At 34.7% G+C, this 22,999-nt stretch overlaps 1 protein-coding gene across 11 annotated transcripts in view; it reads right to left on the bottom strand.

Moving 5' to 3' along the window:
- The window catches only part of LOC145296688 (ras-related protein Rab-3), a 411,003-nt gene that overhangs the window by 88,348 nt on the left and 299,656 nt on the right, over positions 1-22,999 (bottom strand). For 9 of the 11 annotated variants that reach the window (XM_080142647.1, XM_080142649.1, XM_080142646.1 and 6 more), the window contains exon 2: positions 2,827-3,051. In XM_080142647.1, the coding sequence (XP_079998773.1) occupies positions 2,827-3,051 (225 nt within the window). Of the gene's footprint in view, positions 1-2,826; positions 3,052-15,554; positions 15,790-22,999 lie in introns of all 11 variants that reach the window. The other 2 variants (XM_080142650.1, XM_080142651.1) reach the window with 1 other exon arrangement.

Raw genomic sequence — 22,999 nt, 5'->3', positions numbered from 1 at the left:
TAGCTGCAAAGTTCTTGGCAAAGATTTTGGCTTTGTCTGATGCTGACGAGATTACCTCAGGTCCATTTATAATAGTTGGGATAGTTACCTGCCCTTTATTTATTTTGCGTTGCCCCCTTTTTAGTTGCGTGCAAGCGACTATAAGTCGGTCCGTCTGTCCGTAACACTTTTGTGCTTGGCCTTTTTGGTTAAGATCAAAGGTTTGTTGTTAATAGATGCTGTTCTTAGCTTTTTAAGCTTTTCTTGGCCTTTCCTGAGCCACTATATGCAAGATGACCAACCGTGGCACCCTGTGGTTACTACCGCCTTCCCTGATCTCGTTCTCGACCCTACTATCGAGAGCTGCCGCAGGCCATGGGGAGAATCTGCCGACATGAAAGAGTGCCGAGCTGCGCTAAAACGACTACCAAGGTCCAACGACCTTGTGACTGCTACACGTAGGGAACTCCACAGGGATCTAGTGAAGGGGGATCCCGATGCCCCGCTATGCGCGCATTTGGGTTGGCAGCAGAGTGAGATCCGCTCCGCGTGGAGCTGGGCACCAGGTTCGAGTCATCTGAACAATTCAGAGTTCTCTCTGACCTGGCGACTGGCGCAAAATGCACTTCCACCCAACAGCATACAATGCAGTTCCGGATTTTTGGAGTCGCCTGATTGTCCCCGTTGTGGGACAACAGCCATAGAAATGACTGATCACGCTTTCTTCGATTGCCGCAAACTCCACTGGTACTGGTCGTATGTCAGCGAGGTGATGGCTTGCATCGATCCTGAGCATCCTTGCCCAATTACTGTATCCAATGTCATTGACAACGTGAGGCCACCGTGGGACCGGGAAAGACAAATGGTCTACGTTACGATCCTGGCCGTGGCGAGAATGGTGATTTGGACGTCGCGTCTGCAAGGTTACCGGGGACCGGGGGGGGGGGTCTTTTTCTGATCAGGATCTGATAGCTTTCTTTAAACACCAACTACGGGTGAAGATCAGATGTGATAGAAGAAGGCTGCACCGCGCGGCATTTGACAGAAGATGGATACATGTAGCAAGTCTGTGTGTACGAAGAGGAGCCAAATTTGAATATGTGTTCCCCGCCTAGGTGTGGAACGCGCAGTTCCGTAAAGTAAAATTAAACAAGTAGCCTCTCAGCTAGCTGAGTGTGTGTTCCATCCCTCCCCGATTAGGAAGCCTCCAAGATCCCCACCCTCTCCTACTTGCAATTTCTGTTTTCACCCCTTCCTCTTAATTTCACCCATGTTGGAGAGAAAGAAATACAAACTAACCCCCATCTCTTACTCACAAAATTTTCTTTTCTCCATTCACCCGCATCTAGAGGGCATCCCTACTTAGAGACTGACTCGCAGAAGCGAGGTTCCTTTTACAAACCTAGTGGAACGGACAGCCTATCAACTAGACGGGGTTGGGAGGGTCCTACTAATCACCTTTTGTTTTTTCTTCCCCCCCGCCCTCGACACAAATGAATTATTGTACAATTTTTATTGCTATCTTATATTATCTGATGATGGGTGATACCCAGAAACACATGTTCATGGATAACTTTTGTGCACATAAAAAATATTTAATAAACAAAATTAATGTATATATATATATATATATATATATATATATATACAATAGCGTGTGTGTTATTTTGTGTCACACTTACATCTTTTTTCTTCTGAGTGACTGTCGTTTAATTGTTATGACTTTCCATTTCTTATAATAAATAATTTTATCAAGAATTTTTCATAAGGTTTGGTTTCAGTTTCGATTATAGCTGAAGGAACTCAAGTTATATTTCGTCACAAGTTTTGGTTTTGGTTTCAATTCAAGCTGATGCACCCATATATATATTTTTTTAAATAACAAATTTCTGATATATAAGAATCGATAGAAAATTTACTCTTTAATAATATATACGAAATCTGCATGAATTAAAATATCATATTTAAGCATATTTACGATCAGGCTATGCCGGGCGTCCCTGCTAGCTTAGATAAATACTTTTCCAGTTTTAACAAAAGTGCTACAATAATATCAGGGCGTTTCGATTCACTCTGAACATCCACAGAATGCCAACATCAATATATTACATACTAGCGGGGGTACCCGGCGTTGCCCGAGTCTTTGTTTCCGGGACGGGGGGGGGGAGTTTTAAAAAATGTTATGGTAGGTAAGTAGGAAGGATCAAACCCGGAGTCATGAGTAAAAGTAGGAAAATAGTGTGAAAAAAAAAACAAAAAAAAAACATCTGCAACGTTAACAGTTCGGCCACCAAGAAAAGTCCATTCCAGTTGTTTAGGAAAAAAAAAAAAAAACGACTACCGTAGGTCGGCGCGAACGTGAAAATATAATGTGAATTGTCCAGCACGCTAACCACTACGCCACAGAGCACTGCAGCTTAGTTTAGTGATTTTAAATAACTTCACATGAAAGAACTACGAAGCCAAACCGGTGTTCTCTTCTCAACTGTTCCTTGTGAACGATCCCCAAACGGTGTTAAGTGGTGGCAGGGGGAGGAGGAATTTATTAGAGAGAAAATATTTTACCACTTCCATTGATCTTAACCGATTTTGGCCGTGACTTCTCAGCAGAAAAAGTATAGAAATCTAAGATTATCAAGGAATTTGAGAAATAATAAGCCTATAACACACCTCAGATATTGTTCTGCCGTTTGTGCATATTATATTTGCATGAAATATCTTGATTTTTAATCCTATTAATGTCAAAATCAGACGGGAAAAAATGAGTTCATTTTATTTATATAGAGATGAAATAGTCTGCTGTGGAATTTCTATAAAATTAAAAGAAAAAAAAAAGATGTTACTTACCCATATTTGTAGCTTTACCCGTTTATCTTGCCTAAACACTGTCTTGACTTTAAAATCTATTCCCACTGTGCTTACAAAAGCAGACGTGAAGGAATCATCGGCATATCGGAATAAAAATGAGGTTTTGCCGACGCTACTGTTGCCAATGATGAGCAGCTTGAACATGTAATCAAAGTTCTGGTCAGCTGCATCTTTCTGCCACTTGGTGTCGTTTGCTGATGCCATCTGAAAACGAGGGGAAAAAAAGAGAAAAACTTAGTCATTTGTTGCACTTATTTGATTACACACGCATTTACAATCACCTGTGAAAAAAGGGACATATATATATTTATTTTTGCACGTATAAATTTTTATTTCATGATTTTCTTGGGGGTACAAAACTTTATTAAAGCAATCATGAAGGGAAGACGTATTCCCTCGGAATTCATTTTATATTTAAAAAAAAAAAGACCGAGGAGAAAAGGAAATGGATAGCGACTACAAAATAAAAGTAGGGAAAGAAAAAAAAAAAATCAAAACGAGTCAATTGACATGTCTCGCCCTCACTCATCAAAATTGGAATCGAGAGATTTATTTTTTAATAATTTGTTTTCCTTAATGATAAAATCTATAAAAAAAAAAAGAGACGGGAGCAAGAGCAATCGTATGGGGATGAATTTTAGAGGCTGATCACGTTCATAATTATAATTTTTATTTATTAGTGTTTTTGTGCAAGAGTGTGTGTGTGTATGTGTGTATATGTGTGTATATGTGTGTGTATATACATATATATATATGTGCATGTGTGTATATATAAATATATATATGTATATATATGTATATGTGTATGTATATATATATATGTATATGTGTGTGTATATATATATATGTATATGTGTGTGTATATATATATGTATATGTGTATATATATGTGTGTGTGTGTGTGTATATATATATATATATATATATATATTCAGTCGAAAGTACTTGCAAAAAACAACGAAAAGAAAAAAACAGATGGACCAAGAAGACTTAGCACAGATTCAACCGAGCAATAAGAATGACAATTCGAAAAATTGAAAAATTACAAAAAAAGTTCATTAAGCAAGAACAGGCTGTGCTATTCAACAATACTTGTCTAAACGAAAACATGTTGCCTCAATACACAATATATATATATATATATATATATATATATATATATATATATATATATATATAGTTTTTATTTATATAGACAAGTATTACATACACACTACACTAAACATGTTAATGTTTCGGAGCAAATTGGTTTATTAAAAAAAAACAACTGTTCCTCATCAGGCGAGAGAAATAAAGTTCATATCTGCTATTCAGAGCATCTTGCTCTCAACTGAAAAATTGAAATATATTTTTTATTTATAAAAAAAAATATTAAAACACTAACTTGGAGTGGGAGGGGTAATACTAAGTGACATTTAATATATATATATATATATATATATATATATATATATATATATATATATATATATATATATACACAAAGTTCATTTCCTCCCTTCTCCCTTCCTATATTTTTACAAACATGACTTTGCAAACAATTTATACAAATGTTTTTTTACAAACAGTATTTTAAATTCTATGACCACAATCATGGAGTGAAGTTTCAGAAATGATAAAACCAGCAAATCTTCTAGTCCCGCTATCTATATACTTTGCTGACTAGTTTTCTTTCCTCTGAAGAGAAACTGGCTTCATATTTGCTTTACTGAAATATAAAACTTCTACTGTACAGATTTTCAGTATTCACACAATATATCATTTTAATATATTATATGTGTATATGCATGATATGTGTCACTTATTATTGTTAGCATTAAATGGCTGCTGCAGGTACTGCTCGCTTCACAAACATTTGAGAGTTTCCTCCCTTACATACATAATGTCGTATATATTTATAGTTATTTTTTTAACATGAAACAGTTATTTACTCAAATTTTACTATGTTGGTGATATGCTCAGTGCAGAAGAAGAGTTGAGGAACCGGTTACAAATTCCCAACATAGTTGATGCTTTGCGTCAGAACAGATTGATGTAGTATGGATGTGTCAGAAGGATGGACGATACAAATTCAGTCAGCAAATATAGGTTTATTGAGGTTGACAGATTTAATGTATTAGCGGCCGAATTAAGGGAAGCTTTTAGATGTAAATGTAGATATTTCTGAGCGTCCCATTAATGGAACGCTCGTTGGTAATGGGTTAAAGAGAGAGGGAGATGATGCAAAACATGGAGTCATTTAGTTAAGGATGACCTCAGGAAATTGAGATTTCAACCAGACTTTGCACAAGAACAAGAGGCCTAGAGAAGGGTCATAAGGCAAAACCGTCCGACCCGTTCTAGCATAGAAACGGATGTTAAACGATGATTATAATAATGTTTATGAAAAGCAGTTTTATATTTCAGTAAAACAAATATAAAGCCAGTTTTATTAATTTTTTTTTCAATTTTCTTATCAGTTTGTTCAAGCTGGGGATGGGGTATCCTACCGGATGCCAAACATATATATATATATATATATATATATATATATATATATATATATATATATATATATATATATATATATATATATATATATATATATATTCTTATATATTCCAACTGAGAGATCTTTTTTAGATTCTGACCATCCCTTTAAGTGCAATTGTTTGAATCTCTCTTGCACTTCGTTCATCAAGTATATTTGCCAGGTAGTTTTTTTTAATTTTTGGATGACCTTAGGAAGTTAAGATCATGATCAGGCCTTGTACAAAACCGAGAGGCCTGGAGGAGAGACATCAGGCAAAATCGCCTAACCTATGTTAGCATGGAAACAGATAATAAACAATGATGATGTGTTTCGCTGTTACTGTAGCTCACCAGCATGACTGACTATAATCACAAGGACTGTAATTGAATTTGTTACCACCTAATCATAAAGTCCTGTTTGAAATTATGTGATAATTTATGCATGTCGTTATACTTGTGGTTATTGTTAGTGATAAATGTGTTGCAGTATTTTGCTTCCTTAGCATTTGAGAGAAAAAAACAAACAACAAAAAAAAAACAAACAAAAAACAAAGATGATCCTGCCATAAATAAATCGGAGATACTTGAAGATGGTCATTACCATCAGAGTCGGTAGGTATCTCATTTTGCATGTCAGCTCCACGACACAGTATTGAGAGAGAGAGAGAGAGAGAGAGAGAGAGAGAGAGAGAGAGAGAGAGAGAGAGAGAGAGAGAGAGAGAGAGAGAGAGAGAGATAATAAGATATTTTTAAGAAGTGATTTGAGAAAGAGTGAATGAGAAACGTAAAGAGCTCCAGATCATCTATGTCAACAGTGACTGTATATTTATACTAGGAGAGAGAGAGAGAGAGAGAGAGAGAGAGAGAGAGAGAGAGAGAGAGAGAGAGAGAATAAGATATTTTTAAGAAGTGATTTGAGAAAGAGTGAATGAGAAACGTAAAGAGCTACAGATCATCTATGTCAACAGTGACTGTATATTTATACTAGGCGAGAGAAAGAGAAAGAGAGAGAGAGGGAGAGAGAGAGAGAGAGAGAGAGAGAGAGAGAGAGAGAGAGAGAGAGAAGCAAAAATGTGTACAGAAAGACAGAACACTTTAATATCTCAATATATATTTTCTTGGGCAAAGGCATTAAATCATGCAGTGAATTTATTGCGAGAAAAAAAATCTGTGCAGGCATAAAAAAAAATTTTTTTGTTATTTTTTTAAAGTATTATTATATATCAGGAATCATTTGGAGTTAAAATCTATTGAGAAATACACATTTTGTATTGAGAAATACACTTTAAATGTGTAAATATGAAGAACAACAAGTTATTCAAAATGGCCGTCCATTTAGGCCATATTGGATAACTTTACTTAATATGGTTAGTAAGATCCTCCCAAGTCTATCTAGATATAAGTGAACTGCTGTTTTATGGAGAAGGGAGAGGGGTCGCTAAAAGCAAGCAAGGGAATTATTGGGTTATAAAAAAGAATAATTTTGTTCATAAAAAAAGTGTTCTTTAGTAGCGAATTTGCAAATTTACTGACTGAGAACAGAATAGGGTTCTTGTCTAGAATTTTACTCATATTAAAAAACATAAATTAAAAAAAATCAGTATGGTGTTCGTATCCACGACAAAACGAAAAATATTACATTCCAAAAATCATGTCAATTGATCAAATAGTTCTATTTTTACAAAGAAAATCATTTCTTAAACGATTAATAGGAATTTGTAGGCTCTACAACATAAATCTTGCAAGTTTGAATTATTGAGTTATCTCCCGTTTTTTTTTTTTTTTTTTTTTTTTTTTTTTAGATCGTTTTCAAAATGGTGAACAAGACAGCTACTCTCCGGTTACTCATAAAATTTTCTTTTCTTAGTTAATAATAAAAAATACTTCATCAATTTACGTGATTTTTGGAATATGATATTTTTTTTTGTCACGAGGACGTATATAATACAGATTTGTTTTTTTAATATAGAGGAAATTCTGGACAAGAACTCGAAAAGGATTAAGTGTAATATCAAAATAGACACTACACTTTCTGGTTAAAAAGTCAAGGAAAATTTCTTCTTCCTCCTATCCGTATTGATAACGTATATCAAACATCAGATAATTTTTAAATTTCAAAAACTAAAAGAAAGCTAGATATAATTGTTCAAGATGAAATAATAATAAAACAGGCGAACAAAGCATTGTGTGACAATTTATATTAATTTATTTATTGCGGACTATTATTCTCATTTTTATTAGTTGTTGTTTCACGACAACTATTCCTCTGGCCTTCGTCAGGGCCCGTGGCGCAGTTGATAGAGACGTTGAATCTCTACGGTTCCAGATGAGAATTGTCTGAAGATAGCGGTTTCAATCCTACCTAAAGCCGACCTGAGGCTTACTTGGCCAAAAATGTGGTGAGACGACAAAACTACAGATGGCAGTGATTGCTGAGAATGCAGTTAGGAGATTTTAAGTTTCTATCCGTCGCGGTTACCATCTGACGAAGGCGAGAGAAATAGTTGGCCGAAACGTCGTGAAACAACAATTAATAAAGATGAGAATAATAGTCCACAATAAATAAATTAATATAAATAATACTCATCTCAATAATGAATTCCAATTAAAATATATTGTATGACAAGTTCTTCTGTTTGTGTGTTGGTTCTTGTCTTTTTGTGATTTACACATTTTTTTTTACTATTAATCGAATATTTTTTTAGATAAAAAATGCAAAAGTGTAAAATAAAGTAAGAATTTAAAAATTCCTAATTAAAATAATTTAATTACCAAATTAAATCCACCATAATGCATTTGGGTTTATTCATGAATAAATCAGCCATTTTAATATTTTGTTAATAGTTTTTGAAAAAAAAAATTCCTTTGTGACATTTTGAGAATAGAAAGTCATGTTGAATAGAAAGTCATTTAAACTGGCTTAAAAATGCTTAGCAAAACGTCATATATTGACAGATTTTAAATTTTGGAATCTATTTACAATAATTTTATAAACAGATATTAAAACATTACCTTAATAAAATTAGTTATAGTGTTCCTGTTTACTTGCCTCTCCACGAGGGCAGAGTTAGACACAAGGTCAGTTTCTAATGAAAATCCAGCTCCCCAAAAAGGGGTACTCTGGATAGGAATAAAAATAAAAATTGGGTACTTGTACAGTTTAATCAAAATATTAAAAAATGAAAATATTGAAAAAAGGTTATATTGTATTTATCTGTTTTGGACTGAAGATCTCTGAAAAAAAATTTCATTTAATTTGATCAAGTAATTTTTATTTTACAGCGGAAAAACACGTTATGACAGCGTGTTGAAGGTAGCCATCTTTGAATTTTTTAACACACCACGGAGAGATAACTCAGTTTAAAGCGCCGACACTTCCTCCGCATCTTTAATACTAGCGTATCTTCCTAAAAATCGAACCGTTTGCTCGGTATCATAACAAATCATTTTTTTTCACTGTAAAAAGAAAACAAAAAAAAAAACAAAAACAAAAAAAAACTACTTGATGATAATTTCATCAAGTAGTTTAGACAACTTCATTCCATAACGGATATGTACAATATAAACTTTTTTCGATATTTTCATTTTTTAATGTTTTTATTAAACTGTACAAGTACCAAAAATTGTCTCAGTGATGAAGGATTTCTCATCCACTTGAAGATAGAAAAGGTGAAGTGTAGTATCAGAATATATACTACACTTTGTTCCTAGTCAGTGTTATCATAATGTATTTATTAAAAATTTAATGACCAAACAATACTACAAAAATTAAATTGAATTTTGAAAATTGTATTAAAAAAAAAGAAAAGATGAGATAATATTGATAAAAAAACCAACAACAACAACAACAACAACAACAACAACAACAACAACAACAACAACAACAATAACAAAAGTGAAACAAAAATGAAATTAAAAAGACTCCCCGGCAACGCTGGGTAGGTAGAGCTAGTTTAATAATAAAGTGATAAGCAGAAAAAATATTTTAAAACATTAGCAAAAAAAAAGAAAAAGAAAGGTAAACCACAGTACTGTATACCGATACTCTATGGCTGACTGAGATAGCTTTCGTACATTCATATCTGATTTACCTCTGCACTCCATGTTTAAAAAGGAAGTGCCCTCTATAGTATCAGATCTAACCGAATGGCTAATTGTAGGCATAGACCAATTCATACCATCTAAAAAATTCCAACAAAAACCTAACAGCCAGCCATGGTTCTCCCCAGAATGTGCTGCTGCTATCGCGCACAGAAATCACTTTTTCCATAGCTACCAACGTAATAGATGCACTGAGACTAAAGCTGCTTTCACGACTGCCAGCAACCACTGTAAAAGAGTAATAAAAAATGCAAGAGAGCTATATGCCAAGTCTGTTAAATCCAAGGTAGCTGATCAGCGGCTTGGTTCCCACCAGTTTTGGCAAATAACAAATAGGATCCTGAACAGAAGTGTGCGTTCTATCCCAACCATTATCAATGGACCAGAGGTCATCTCGTCAGCGTCAGACAAGGTCAAACTATTTGCAAAGAACTTTGCAGCTAATTCTACCCTATGCGACGAAGGCCATCAACTCCCCATATTTCCTCCTATAACACAGAACACGCTAGGTAACATACAAATATCCGTGCATGAGGTCGCCAAGCTAATCAAGAACCTTGATTCCAGTAAAGCAACTGGCCCTGACGGCATCCCAATTATAGTGTTAAAAAAGCTTCAACCAGAACTTGCTCCCATACTTACGAAACTATTTAAGCGCTGCCTTAAGGAGAAGTGCTTTCCGACTCCCTGGAAGACCTCATCAGTTTGCCCTGTATTTAAGAACTCAGGTGATAAGTCATCTCCCTCTCAGTACAGACCAATAAGTCTCCTGTGTGTTATGAGTAAGTTGCTGGAATCCATATTAAATAAAGAAATAGTCAACCACCTCAGCAGAAACAACCTTCTTAGTGACACACAAGATCTACTGCAGATGTGCTGACGGTTATATCTCACAGGATTGGTGAATCTCTTGACAAAGGCTTCCTTTCTAGGGCAATTGCTTTTGACATATCAAAGGCCTTTGACAAGGTATGGCATAAGGGTCTACTTCACAAGATCTCCAGCTACGGTATAACTGGAAATGTTTTCTCAATCATTAAATCATATCTCTCCGATAGGCTCATAAGAGTAGTGGTCGATGGACAAAAATCGGAGGCCTGCAGTATTAATGCTGGAGTCCCTCAGGGGTCAATCCTGGGCCCAACTCTCTTCCTGATCTACATCAATGACCCCCCTAAACACATACTTAAATCATTCGTTGACATCTATGCTGATGACACGACCATCTACGGCAACACATCAAAGGCTGTAAATGACAAAGTTCTCTCTGATTCTCTCTCCTCTGATCTTGAGCGCGTGGTTCAGTGGGGGAAGATGTGGCTGGTTACCTTTAATGCATCTAAAACCAAACTCCTATCCTTACATCATCAACACTCTGATCCCCATCTGGCATCAATTGGGATGGATGGCTCTCGTCTGGGTGAGGCCCCGTGTTTTGACAAGCTTCTGGGTTTGACCTTTACTCCTGATCTGAAATGGAACACGTACATCAAGTCTGTTGCCAAAATCGCTGGAAAGCTGGTGGGATCCTTCTACTGCTCCAGAAGATATCTCACTACTGATGCAATTCTCTATCTTTATAAAAGCCAAGTACGTCCAAGGATGGAATACTGCTGCCATATCTGGGCAGGAGCTGCTAAAAACAGCCTATCCTGCCTTGACAGAGTACAAAATAGACTTCATGGCTTAGTGGGGGATACCCTTTTCTCTACCCTGCAACCTCTCTTCCACAGAAGAGACGTTGCGAGCCTATCCTTGTTTTATCGTTATTTCCATGGCAGGTGCTCGTCTGAACTCCAATCTCTGGTCCTCCCTCGCCAATCTTTCACAAAAAACACCCGTCTAGCTGAATCCACTGTGAAAAATTTTCCTCCACTCTTTATCTGTGCCTAAATCAAAACGTGGATTCCATGAACAAAGCTTCTTTCTTAGAACTGCATGCCTGTGGAACTCTGTTCCATCTGCCTGCTTCCCACCTGACTACAACTTGGATGTGTTCAAGTCCAACGTTAACAAATTCCTAATGAACCACCCCCTTAAGTAAACACTTCATCAAATCTCCACACTAACGTAATGTACTTGCAATAACCCTTATCCCTGAGTGGCTTCCGGGCCTTGATAAGTGGTGACCCCACTGTGTAAAAAAAAAAAAAAAAAAAAAAAAAAAAAGATCTAACATTCAGAGTCTTTGACTGGAGTTGCTGGGAGTTTTGAGCTGTGTATACCAGTCAAGAATCCAATTTCAACAATAAGTCTGTCAGAAATTGGGCCATTTTGGTGGCTAAGGTATTACCCCTGGGTAGTCCAATGAGATGCACTCTCCAAGGCAGAGATCACATTGCACTGATTCGTAATGATGATGGTGATTGGGAGGAATTTAATTATTCAAGAAAGCAACTCAAAAAGTATTTGTTTACATTAGACTTGAAATTGGTCATGTATTCAGCTGGGAAGATCTTGCGGTATTGTGCTTCACATACAAGCAACTCTAGGAAAGAAATTTTGCTCATGGAAGCTTTGTTTAGTTTTAGGTAGGTAAGAGAGAGAGAGAGAGAGAGAGAGAGCGAGAGAGAGAGAGGTGGGGGGGCAAACTATTGACAGTAGTTGTGGTTAGACAAGTCTATGTTGTGAATATATTATAAGGGAGAACCATAGATTAAGCTCAGTCGAGCACATTTCATTAAAATAACAATAGAGTATAGAAAGACTATCACCGTCTCTTCTGTGGGAAAGGAAGTAGGGGGGAGAAATCACTAGATTTCAAAGTCGGTTTTGTGCTCTGTTCAAGCAGGAAATGATGCTGAGCGACACCTTTCCAGATGTGGCAAAAGTACTCCATCTTAGGACATATTTGGTTCTCATACAAGTAGCGGATTGCATCAGGAGTGCAAGACCTTCTGCATCCAATCATTTTTCCAGCAACAGTGGCAACGGATTTGATGTATGACTTCCATTTCTTTTATTATGCCTTTTGTTACTTATACAACCAACAACTAGTAATCTATACTAACACAACAACTAGAAATCTATACTAACACAATAAGTGGGGTTGCAGTCAGTTTGGAAGGATTTCTCTTCCACTGATTAAGGACAGAAAAAATGAAGTATAGTATCAGAACAGATACTACATTTTGCTTTTATCCAAAAGGAGATTGATTTCTTTTTTAAAGAATTATAGCCTACATTGGTTGTTGGTCACTGTATTTAGGATGATGCCATGCAAGATAATAGAGCGAACACAGTCTGAAAAGATTTTTCCCTGAACCTTGAAGGTAATCTATTTAGATGTAAGTTTGTTGGACTGTTTTGTTTTACGGCATATCAACCCTTTTCAGTTCAGTCATTTTATGCTTCAGGTATTTTATTTATTCATGGTGTTTGTTTTGGTTGTTTGGTTTTATGGCATATCAGCCCCCCACCCTTTTTTTTTCCAACGCCGAATCAAGGAATTTTGGAGAAAGTTTATTTTTCAAGTTCTTTATGATGTTTGGTTTGGTTTGGTTGTTTTGTAGAGGAAAATTCTTGTTCTTTGCAGAACATGATTGACTTTTGCAAAAAAAGAGAGAGAGAAAAAAAAGGTCTATGTTTGATGCATTTTTACATCAAGAAGCCAGTATCTTCAAACAGCCTGATCTGGTAGGACCAGTTAGACATTTGTGACAAACATAACCTGGAACACCGATCAGTCTCCCAGTAAGACGACTACACTTCTTGTAAACCCATAATTTTTGCTGAGAGCATTCGATGGGGTTTACACCTAAAGGAAATAAACATTAATTTATAAAATATATATAAGGAAAACTGTCTCCCATCTGGCTGCTATGAATTAAATTCTAAGTATTTTTAAATGTACAACATACATTACATATTTTTAGCATAAATCTATTTTAATTTTAAAACCTAATAGTTTTCATTTATCATCTTGTAAAATAATGAACATTTTATTTTAAAAAAGTTTTCATATTTTATCCTTTTGAATCACTATAATAATTACTGTTGAAATCTACAAACTTGTAAAAATTGTATATATATATATATATATATATATATATATATATATATATATATATATATATATATATATATATATATATATAATTACAAATGAATAATACCAAACCATAATTTATTATCAACTTAAAAAAAAATAATTATGCTAATTAGGCTCTCTCTCTCTCTCTCTATATATATATTTTTTTTTCATCCAAAGACTATTTCGCTGTATCACAGCTCTTCATTGCAGCTAGACTAGCACCCACCTCGAGCCAGGGATCGAACCTACAACCATCTAAGTTGATGGTCGGCGCCTGCAAACGATATCCTCAAATGTGATTTAATATAAACATTTGACCGATACTTTTAAAGTACTCGATTTGTTTGTTTATTATTTACAAATGAAGTGCTTCACACATACACACGCATACATATAATAAGAGAAAATAGAGACTATTTCAACAGACTATTGTACCAATGATTTCAACAGACTATTGTACTAATGATTTCAACAGACTATTGTACTAATGATTTCAATAACATTGAGATGTTTTGATGCTAATATAGGTGTGATAAGAAAAAAAAACGTTCACATTTATTTTTAGATAAATAAACAAACTTTTTAAAGAATATTGTAACTTTACAGACGTAAATTTCAAGTCACACAAAAGTTGTTTTTATTAGGATGGCTACAAAGCGTGTGTCTTCGAATGGCGTATACAATAAACGTATCGCAAGCAGTGTTGATTCAAACGGTGGTGAAGTAAATATGCACATGAACTGATTATACAGGGTGACGTGCTCAAGTCCTGCCGATTCCATAGCCCCACTTTTCTAGGTATATTGAAAACCTTCACGTGGTGAGTCTTGTGAATATTTCATTTTAAGAATTGAGGAAACCAATGCAAAAAATAAAACACAAACACACACACACGTGAAAATAATGGAACATGCTGATTCGTTTAAAGTATTTCAAAATATTATGTTATATTATTGATTTAAATGAAACTGAGCCGTTTCAATGGTATTATGTGTGATTAAGGAAAAAAACAAAAAACATTGGTGCTTTTTAGGAATAGGTATCCAGAGATTTGCTGTTGTGACGTAAACAGTTCTGACTATGAACTGAGAAAGCCGAGTCAAGTCCCAATGCAGTAGTTCTAAACTACAAAGGAAGGGGTGCCCAAAATCAAAAGGGAGTAACACAATATGAACCGAACTAAACTGACTTTTGCTAAAGTAAACCTGAAACTTATATTAGAGTTAGGGTTAGGGTAAACAACCTAGTTAGTTTTGTATTGGGTAAAAGTACCGAAACAACATTACAGATTATACTTAAATACAAGATAAGTTTCTTCTGTTAAATAACTTTTTTCACGTTCACACACGCACAAGAAACAAAACAAAACAAAAAAATACAAAAAAAGACCCCCCCTTCCACTAATAATACATTCAGTTAATTCAATGAAGTTCGTTAACGTTGTCCAGTCTCAGAAGTATCCGTTGAAACTCGATGAAAATTGATGATGTAAATACAGAACTTATTTTTTGGATACCTATACCTAAAAAGTACCAAAACATTTTTGCATTTATTCATATAGATTATGCACAACATTAGGGGAAATATTCCGAGTGTAGTATCTGTTCAGTATATGCTGCAAGCAAAGACCATTGCCCTTGTGGCAATGAGTTTCTGGTCCATGTAGGGGCAACGCTATATACCAAGAGACTCTCACTATCCACCTCTCGGGAGCTGGTCCCCTTTTCCTTTCCCCTGCCCCCTCTCCACATTAAAAAACGGCCTCATGCTCAATTTTCTCAGTGGGGATGCAAATAAATACAACCCCATTGAACTATTTTGGATTATTATTAATCAAACATAGAAAATAATACAGCCAAAACGAATGATTGAAATAAAAATTGAGAGTATATATATATATATATATATATATATATATATATACACACACACACACACGCAACATGCAGGGACAAGCGTATTGAGAATTGACTGCAGTTGTTGAATAACAACCGCACGATGAGAGCAGAAATGGTCAATGGAAGACAAAGATACAAGAGTAGAAACTCAAGCACAGACTCACCATTTTATAGACTTCCATTTTAAAGAAAGATTGAGTTTGGCTTGTAGTGGTATTGTAGTTGTTGTTGTTGTTGTTGGTGGTGGTGGTGGAGGTGGAACAAAGGGTAAAAGCCAAAGAAAGGTTGTGTCCGCATGTGCCACAGGATCCTTTTTATTGTTCTACTTGTTTTATATTTAACTACAGTTGATCTCTCTTTGCAGCAACGGCATCAACAAACACCAGCAGCAGTTCTAAACTACAAAGGAAGGGGGTGCCCAAAATCAAAAGGGAGTAAACATAAACAAAACAAAAAAGTCGTTCTGGAATTGGGGAGGGGGGGGGGCAGGAAAAGCAAGGATGAGAGAAAGCCAATTAGAAAAAGGATCAAATTTTGTGAAGTAACCCCTCCCCCCCCCACAAATTGATGTACCACTTTGTTTTTCATGTTCTATTATGTACCTAAAGAGTATGTAAGCTTACAAAACAAATTTTTATTATAACTAGCCAATTTCGATTTGTTATTGTTGTATCGTGTTATTTGCAATAAAATTACAGTGCTCTATAATTTATTTAAAAAAAAAACACTTAAGCCGGTTTGGTATCTCCACGGTTGTACCCATATGAAATATTTCACTTATAAATAAATTAACAAGATAATTTTATTTACTTTACTTTCTATTGCAAAATATTGACGCACACCAACATTTACAATAAATTATCTAATAGATATTTAATGATAAAAAAGAAATTAGTTATTAATATTAGTGGGTTTTTTTTTTCTGGTTTGACACCATTTTAAAACTCTACTTATGAAGAGGTATATTTCACAGTGTATTGCAGTGACAAAAGTCAACGATGACAACGAAAATGGCAGTGAAATTCCACACATTATTTAGAGAGCATTGTTAAATATATAGTTTTTTCTTTCCTATTAGAAAGTGAACATTTTTCAAAGATACTCTCTCCTTTATCAACCAAATATGACATGTGAAAACACAACAGTACAAAAGTTCATATGCATTCGTTTAAAAATCAAAGCAAGAAGAAAAAAAATGGAATTGAGATCAATTTTTTAAAACTATTTTTCTATAACAACAACAATATAGTAGTATAAAAATATTTATTTTTCAAAACATGACAGAAGATCAGATACATGCGATATTGAAAAATATCTTCTAACCGTCATGTTTCGAAGTTAATTTTCTCCATGCTTCTAAAAAGTGTTTTTTTTTTTTAAATTAATTTTACATATGTGTGCATGATGGAGTGCTTACCTACTGGATTGGACAATACAACATCTATCTTTGACAAATAGACTGTGCCGAACTATACTATGGCAACTAAGAAAAAAAAATGTATTGCCTAAAAAAAAAAAATCCTGATGAGGGCTTTGTTATAAGCTGAAAATTAGAAACTTTAAATAAATGAATGCTTATTAAAAAATTTAAAAAAAAAAAAAAAAAATCGCACATGTGTGATTCTCTAACAATTATGTTTTGAATTTCATATTTTTTGTGCTTCTAAAAAGTGGATTTCTAGTAATTTTTATATTTATTTTTGTTTATTTCCTGAAAGAAATCATCAGGCTAAATGCGTGAATCTATGCTTTTCAATTGCCTTTTTATCTAAGTTGTGCTTATTCGAGTAAATTAAAGAATTGGATTGGTTGGTTTTAATACCTCTAATCAGACTATTATTTCCATCATCCAATGGATGTTAAGCCATTTGTTTGAGAGGGATTTTGGTGCTTCCTACTTTTAAGTGGGCCAAATTAATAATGGTAACCTTACTCTGTGAATGAAAAAAAAAAAAAAAAATTAAATGAAGAAAAATATTTGTTGGAACTCCTGTTTTCCCACGACTAAATTCTTCTGTAATTTCCACCGCCCGTTCTCTTTCTAAGATGTTGAGAAACTAAAAAAAAGAAGCACTTTGTGCTTCCAACTCGTCCTTTTCATAACAGTTTCTGTCCTCCTATGCAAATTAATGCCGTATGTATATTACTGTGCCTTCCACAAACGAAGAACTTTCCTTTCTCTTTATTTTTCCCTTATTCTGTCACCTGACAGAAAAGAGAGAGGAGCAGCTGTTTGTGTAAGTCACTTACTTCATTACTTTTACTACGTCATCAACTTCCCTAATGTTGTTGTTCGATTCCGCTACACTCTAACACGTGTGAACTAAAATAATTTATCTCTTCTGATTTTTGTTACGAGACACCGTTTTAGATTTAGTTTTTAGTTCCAATGCTGAAGGTTTGGGAAAACCGAACTTTTGTACCGTTACAAGACAAATTTCTAAAGAAATGATATATATGCAGAGCCGTAGGTGACTGCATATTCTATATTGTATCTGTGAAATTCACTGTATGTCATCAATTCATTCACACAACGAACAGTAGTAGATAACACTGATTTTTTTATACAGCATAATTCATACTGACACACCGGTTCCCGTTAGATCACTGAAGTTAAGCAACATTGAGCCTGGTCAGTAACTAAAATGGGTAACTGTTTGAGAATTCCAGGTGCTGCATATACTCGCCACTTTTCTTGGAATTGTTTCCAGTCGGCTAGAACTTCTCCTTGTCACTGGACTCAAGCATTGCTGATTCAGGAGAGGTGTGATTGGAGATTGTGCAACCCTTGCCTCACAATTACATGTGTAGCTACCTTTACAGGAGGTATCCATTGTCTTTTGAGACTGAACTGAGGCATCACAAGTAGATAACATCAACCAGACAGAGAAAGGATGAGAAAAAGTAATGTATATGTGTTCATTTTTATTTTGTTACAACGGGATTACCCACTTATCACGGCCCGAGGGCCACTTGAGGATAAGGGTTAATGAGTGTACGGTGGTCACTGAGACAACAGTGTAGTGATCATTAGTGGTGGAAGTTGGATAGAATTTGATTTTTTAAAGGGGCTGCTCAACAAAAACTTGTTTACCCGAGACTTAAAGACGATCATATTGTAGTCAGCTGGAAAGCAGGCCTGCAGAACAGAGTTCCACAGGTGGGTAGTTCTAGAAAATAAGCTTTGTCCATGAAATTCGCATTTATTTAGGCATAGCTAGAGAGTAGGAGAAATTTTTTATAGTGGTTTTAGCTAGACGAGTGTTTTTGAGAAAGTTTGGCAAGAAGAGACTATAGATTAAAGCTCAAATGAAATGATGTATGGAAAACGGCGAGATAGAGCATGTTATATCAGTTGAAAGAGAGAGAGAGAGACACACACACACACACACACACACACACACACACACACACACACTATCTCTGCAATTATGTCTCAGATAATAGCCCCCTACATCAAAGTGACGCTGTGCCTTGTTTGGGATGAAAATGCAATAAAAAAAAAAAAAAAAAAAACTATAAGGAAAACATTTGTTGCTATACCTCTTTCTCACATTTTTAGCATGGAAGACAATGCATAAAAAATATTATATTAATACTTACAAGCAAATAATGTATAGGGCCCTAAGAGACTGTTCATATATATTACAGCTTTATGAAATCTATATTAAAATGATCTATGGGAAATGATAATGAGTGTGTTATATCAGTTTATATATATAGAGAGATATCAATATTTGTTGCTATACATCTTTCTCACATTTATCGCAAGGAAGACATAAGAATGTTGTCTTCACATGCAAGCATTTTATTTTATGATCAACAGTTTATGGGCAAGAATCGTAAAACAAAAGCAATAGACGCGAACTCAGATATGGAAAAGGTATATTTGGGCAACAAGGCTATTGAGGTTGTACAGAAGTTTTGTTACCTTCGTGATATCATTGGAGCAGAAGGCAAGAGTCTATCAGGTATATGTGTGTGCAGTGTGATGCTGTATAAAAATGAAACCTGGCCGGTGAGGGTTGAGGATATGTATTGCATGGTATGTAATGATATAAGAATGATATGGTGGATTTGCAAGGTGATTCTTAAGGCAGTCTTAGATCTGGAGACTTCTGAGGAAGATTAAATTTAGGCAGTATACAGTGCATAACAGTAGACTTTGTTGATTTGGTCACATTGAACCAATGGATGAGAGTGCTTGGTTTAGCAGACATAGAAAAATTGTTTTCTAATGTGGAGAAAATCCAGTTCTTCAAAAAGAGGAACACTGGATCAAAACAAAAATAAAAAATTATCTCCGTTTAGGATTTATGCTTTATTGACTGAGGATAAAAAAGAAAGAAAAAAAGAAAAAAAAAAAGAAGTGCACTATCAGAACAGATACTACACTTAACTCATAGACAAAAAGCCAAGGAAAAAACAGTTCCTATTTATCTCTCCATGAGGGGAAAGTTATACACAGGGTCTGTTTTTAATGTGGAGAAAACCTAGCTCCCCGAAAAGGGGCAATTTGAAAAAAAAAAAAAAAATTGCTTCTGATGTTTCTGAATTTTTTAGATGAGGATTGGTTATTTGTATTATTAGGATCCATCGAACTATTGTTCTCATCTTGAGTGTGATTTTCAAAACGTTTTGGTCGATGTAACCTCTGAACTCCTTCAGGTGTATCTTGTTGAACTCTGGAATGTTGTGAAAATCACACTCGAGATGAGAACAATAGTCCGATGAATCTAAATAATACGAAAATTGCCTTCGTCTAAAAGAACTCCTTCACTGACTGAGGACAGAATAAATTGTAAAGTGTAGCATCAGAACAGATACTACACTTTGTACCTACAAACAGTTATTTTTATAACATTGTGAGTTTAATAATTTAATTTAGCAAATGATTATCATTAATTAAAGCATCATTAAATTTAACTTGCAAAATAATAAAAACTATAAAAATCAAAAATAAAATTACAAACAAATCAATAATAATTTTGGTAAAACACGAAAAAAAAAGAAAAAAAAAAAGATACCAGGACAACTGAGAAGCCTTTCGTTTGAATATTCAAATACTAACGTCAACAGATTACAGATTTGATATGTTTCACAGCAGAACACAAGAACCACAAACAGTAATTATTTTTAATTACTTTTAAACTTAATTACACACGTTGAACTTGCATGTCTTAAAGCATTAGATATATACATCTACCCTTCCACTACCCCCACCATCATCATTAGTAGTGTCCCCCTCCAATCACCTTTCATTTGTTGTTGATTGGTTTTAGATCAAATCACGTGATTTACACTGCAATTGGCAAAGAGATAAATGGAAGATGTCCGGGGGAAGTCAAACAAATCGACATATTTCAAACAAACGTAAAACAAATCAAGTAAAAGGCTATTTCAAAGACAGATCAAAGAAATTTCTATTTCATACTGAAACATGACAGATTAAAATAAAAAAAAATGCTATTTCCAACTAAAAGCATCACAAATCAAGGAAAATGCTATTTTAAACTGAAACATGACAGACCACCGTAAATGCCATTTCAAACTGATGTCTGACAGATCAACATAAACGCTATTTGAAACTGAAACACGACAAACTAAAAAACAACTATTTCCAACTAAAAGAGTGCCAAACTAAAGAAAATGCCATTTCAAATTAAAAACGTGACAGACCAACGTAAATGCTATTGTAAACTGAAACTTGACAGGCCGACGTAAATGTTGTTTTAAAACTAAAGCGTGACTGACCTACCGACATACAGAGATAAGAAAATGCATCTAAAACATCGCAAGGAGACACTTTCTTTTCTCCACATTTCTCATGATTAATGTATGGGAAGGTATCCGTTCTCCATTATAATTAAACTAGACTGTAGTAAAAAGTTCATCTGGCCTCAAAGATAAATTAACAGACGACATTAAAGTTTTACATAAAAAAATAACTTTTATTGGGTTGTACTGAAAAAGGAATCAAAATTGTTAACAATCAGTCTTTATGTAGTACGGCATGTGACCGCAATAGACGATGTAGATGTAATCGGGGGGGGGGGATCGCATGGGTGCTGTAAGTATTTGTATTGTTTCTAATTGGTTGAAGGGCAAACCACTCCGTTAGTATACTTGTCTATTTACATCAACAGAAAGTAGTGCATAAAACACTTACAATATACGACTGCTATAAGGTCAAGGATTATTTTAATGATAGCAATAGATATGTGGGAGGTGATGGCGGCTAAGTGGTTAATGGCATGGACTGGGTGTGCCAAGTTCGAATCCAGTTTGCTCCATAGAAATATTTTTACTTAAGATGTTGGCAACCTTCACGTGGTCCCTCCTGTAAGTATCCGATGTCTTTCTATAAAAGAATTCTAACTAGAAAGATATCGGGGAAACCAATGCCAATATAAGAATCATTCAATTCATACGAATTGACTGAATGAATAGAAACACAAATCATTTAACATGGTCATGTGATTTTGTTTCGGCTAAGTGGTTATCTTTTGTTTGACATCATCCATGTTGCATTTATGCAAATATGATGTTTATTTTTAATCTAGATCTGGATTGATGTTATTGCTGTAGAAAACCGCTCACTTCTAACACAATTCTCTACCCGTATAAGTCAAATACAGCATAAGGAATACTGTCGCCAGAGGAGAGAGAGGAGGGGTGTAACTCAGAGTATTTTTTTTTGGCCTTGACAAAGTACAAAATCAACTTTGCAATCTAGTGGACAATGATCTCTCCGGTTCCCTGCAGCTCCTTTACTCACAGAAGAGATATTGCTAGTCCTTCTCTACTCTGTCATTATTTCCATGGAAAGTGCTTGACTGAACTCTAATCTCTGGCTCTTCCTTGTGAGATACTCACAGCAGGAACTCGTCTTCCTACCACAACTGGAAAACACTTTCTTTTCTTCCTCTAGGTGCCTAACAGCAAACAAAAAATTCCATGAACAGAGTTACCCATCTATAGAACACACATTACTACCGAACTGCAACTGCAGACTACAACATGGCCATCTATAAACTCAATGTCAACAAATACTTGTTGTAAACCGCCCACATCATTCCATTCATCATTTTCAATCCTCTCATAATATTTTTCATCATTCAACTAACAATCCATTTGATAGCATTAACCCATATCTTCAAGTGGATTTTGGCCTTGATAAGTGATGACTCATTAAAATAAAAACTCTAAAGCAGCCATGAAGCGAATTCAAGAATCAGTTCTGCAAATGTGCATTCACATCATTATATATATATATATATATATATATATATGAAAGCAAAAGTTTCTTCACAGTAAAACGGCTTATGCTTATTTAATACTGTATATATAATAATCTGCAAACATTCACAATCAGCTTTGATTATTCATAATTTGCATATGTATATTATATATTATATGATGAGAATGAAAATAGTATTCCGACGAGATACAGAGCTATAAAAAAAAAATAACAAACCAAGTTATGTGTTTATCAACGTTTTGTCTTCATTGTAAGACTTTTTCTGGTTGAATGAAATTAAGAAAATAAAATACCAGTACAAATATTTGAAAATATATTTTTGATGATTATGTTCTATTTCAGAACGAG

The sequence above is a fragment of the Euprymna scolopes genome, chromosome 17 (assembly GCF_053919585.1).
Source record: "Euprymna scolopes isolate OS-2025 chromosome 17, ASM5391958v1, whole genome shotgun sequence".
NCBI classification, from domain to species: domain Eukaryota; kingdom Metazoa; phylum Mollusca; class Cephalopoda; order Sepiida; family Sepiolidae; genus Euprymna; species Euprymna scolopes.
Note: the sequence above shows the minus strand (reverse complement) of the source record. Positions and strands in the feature narration are given on the sequence as shown.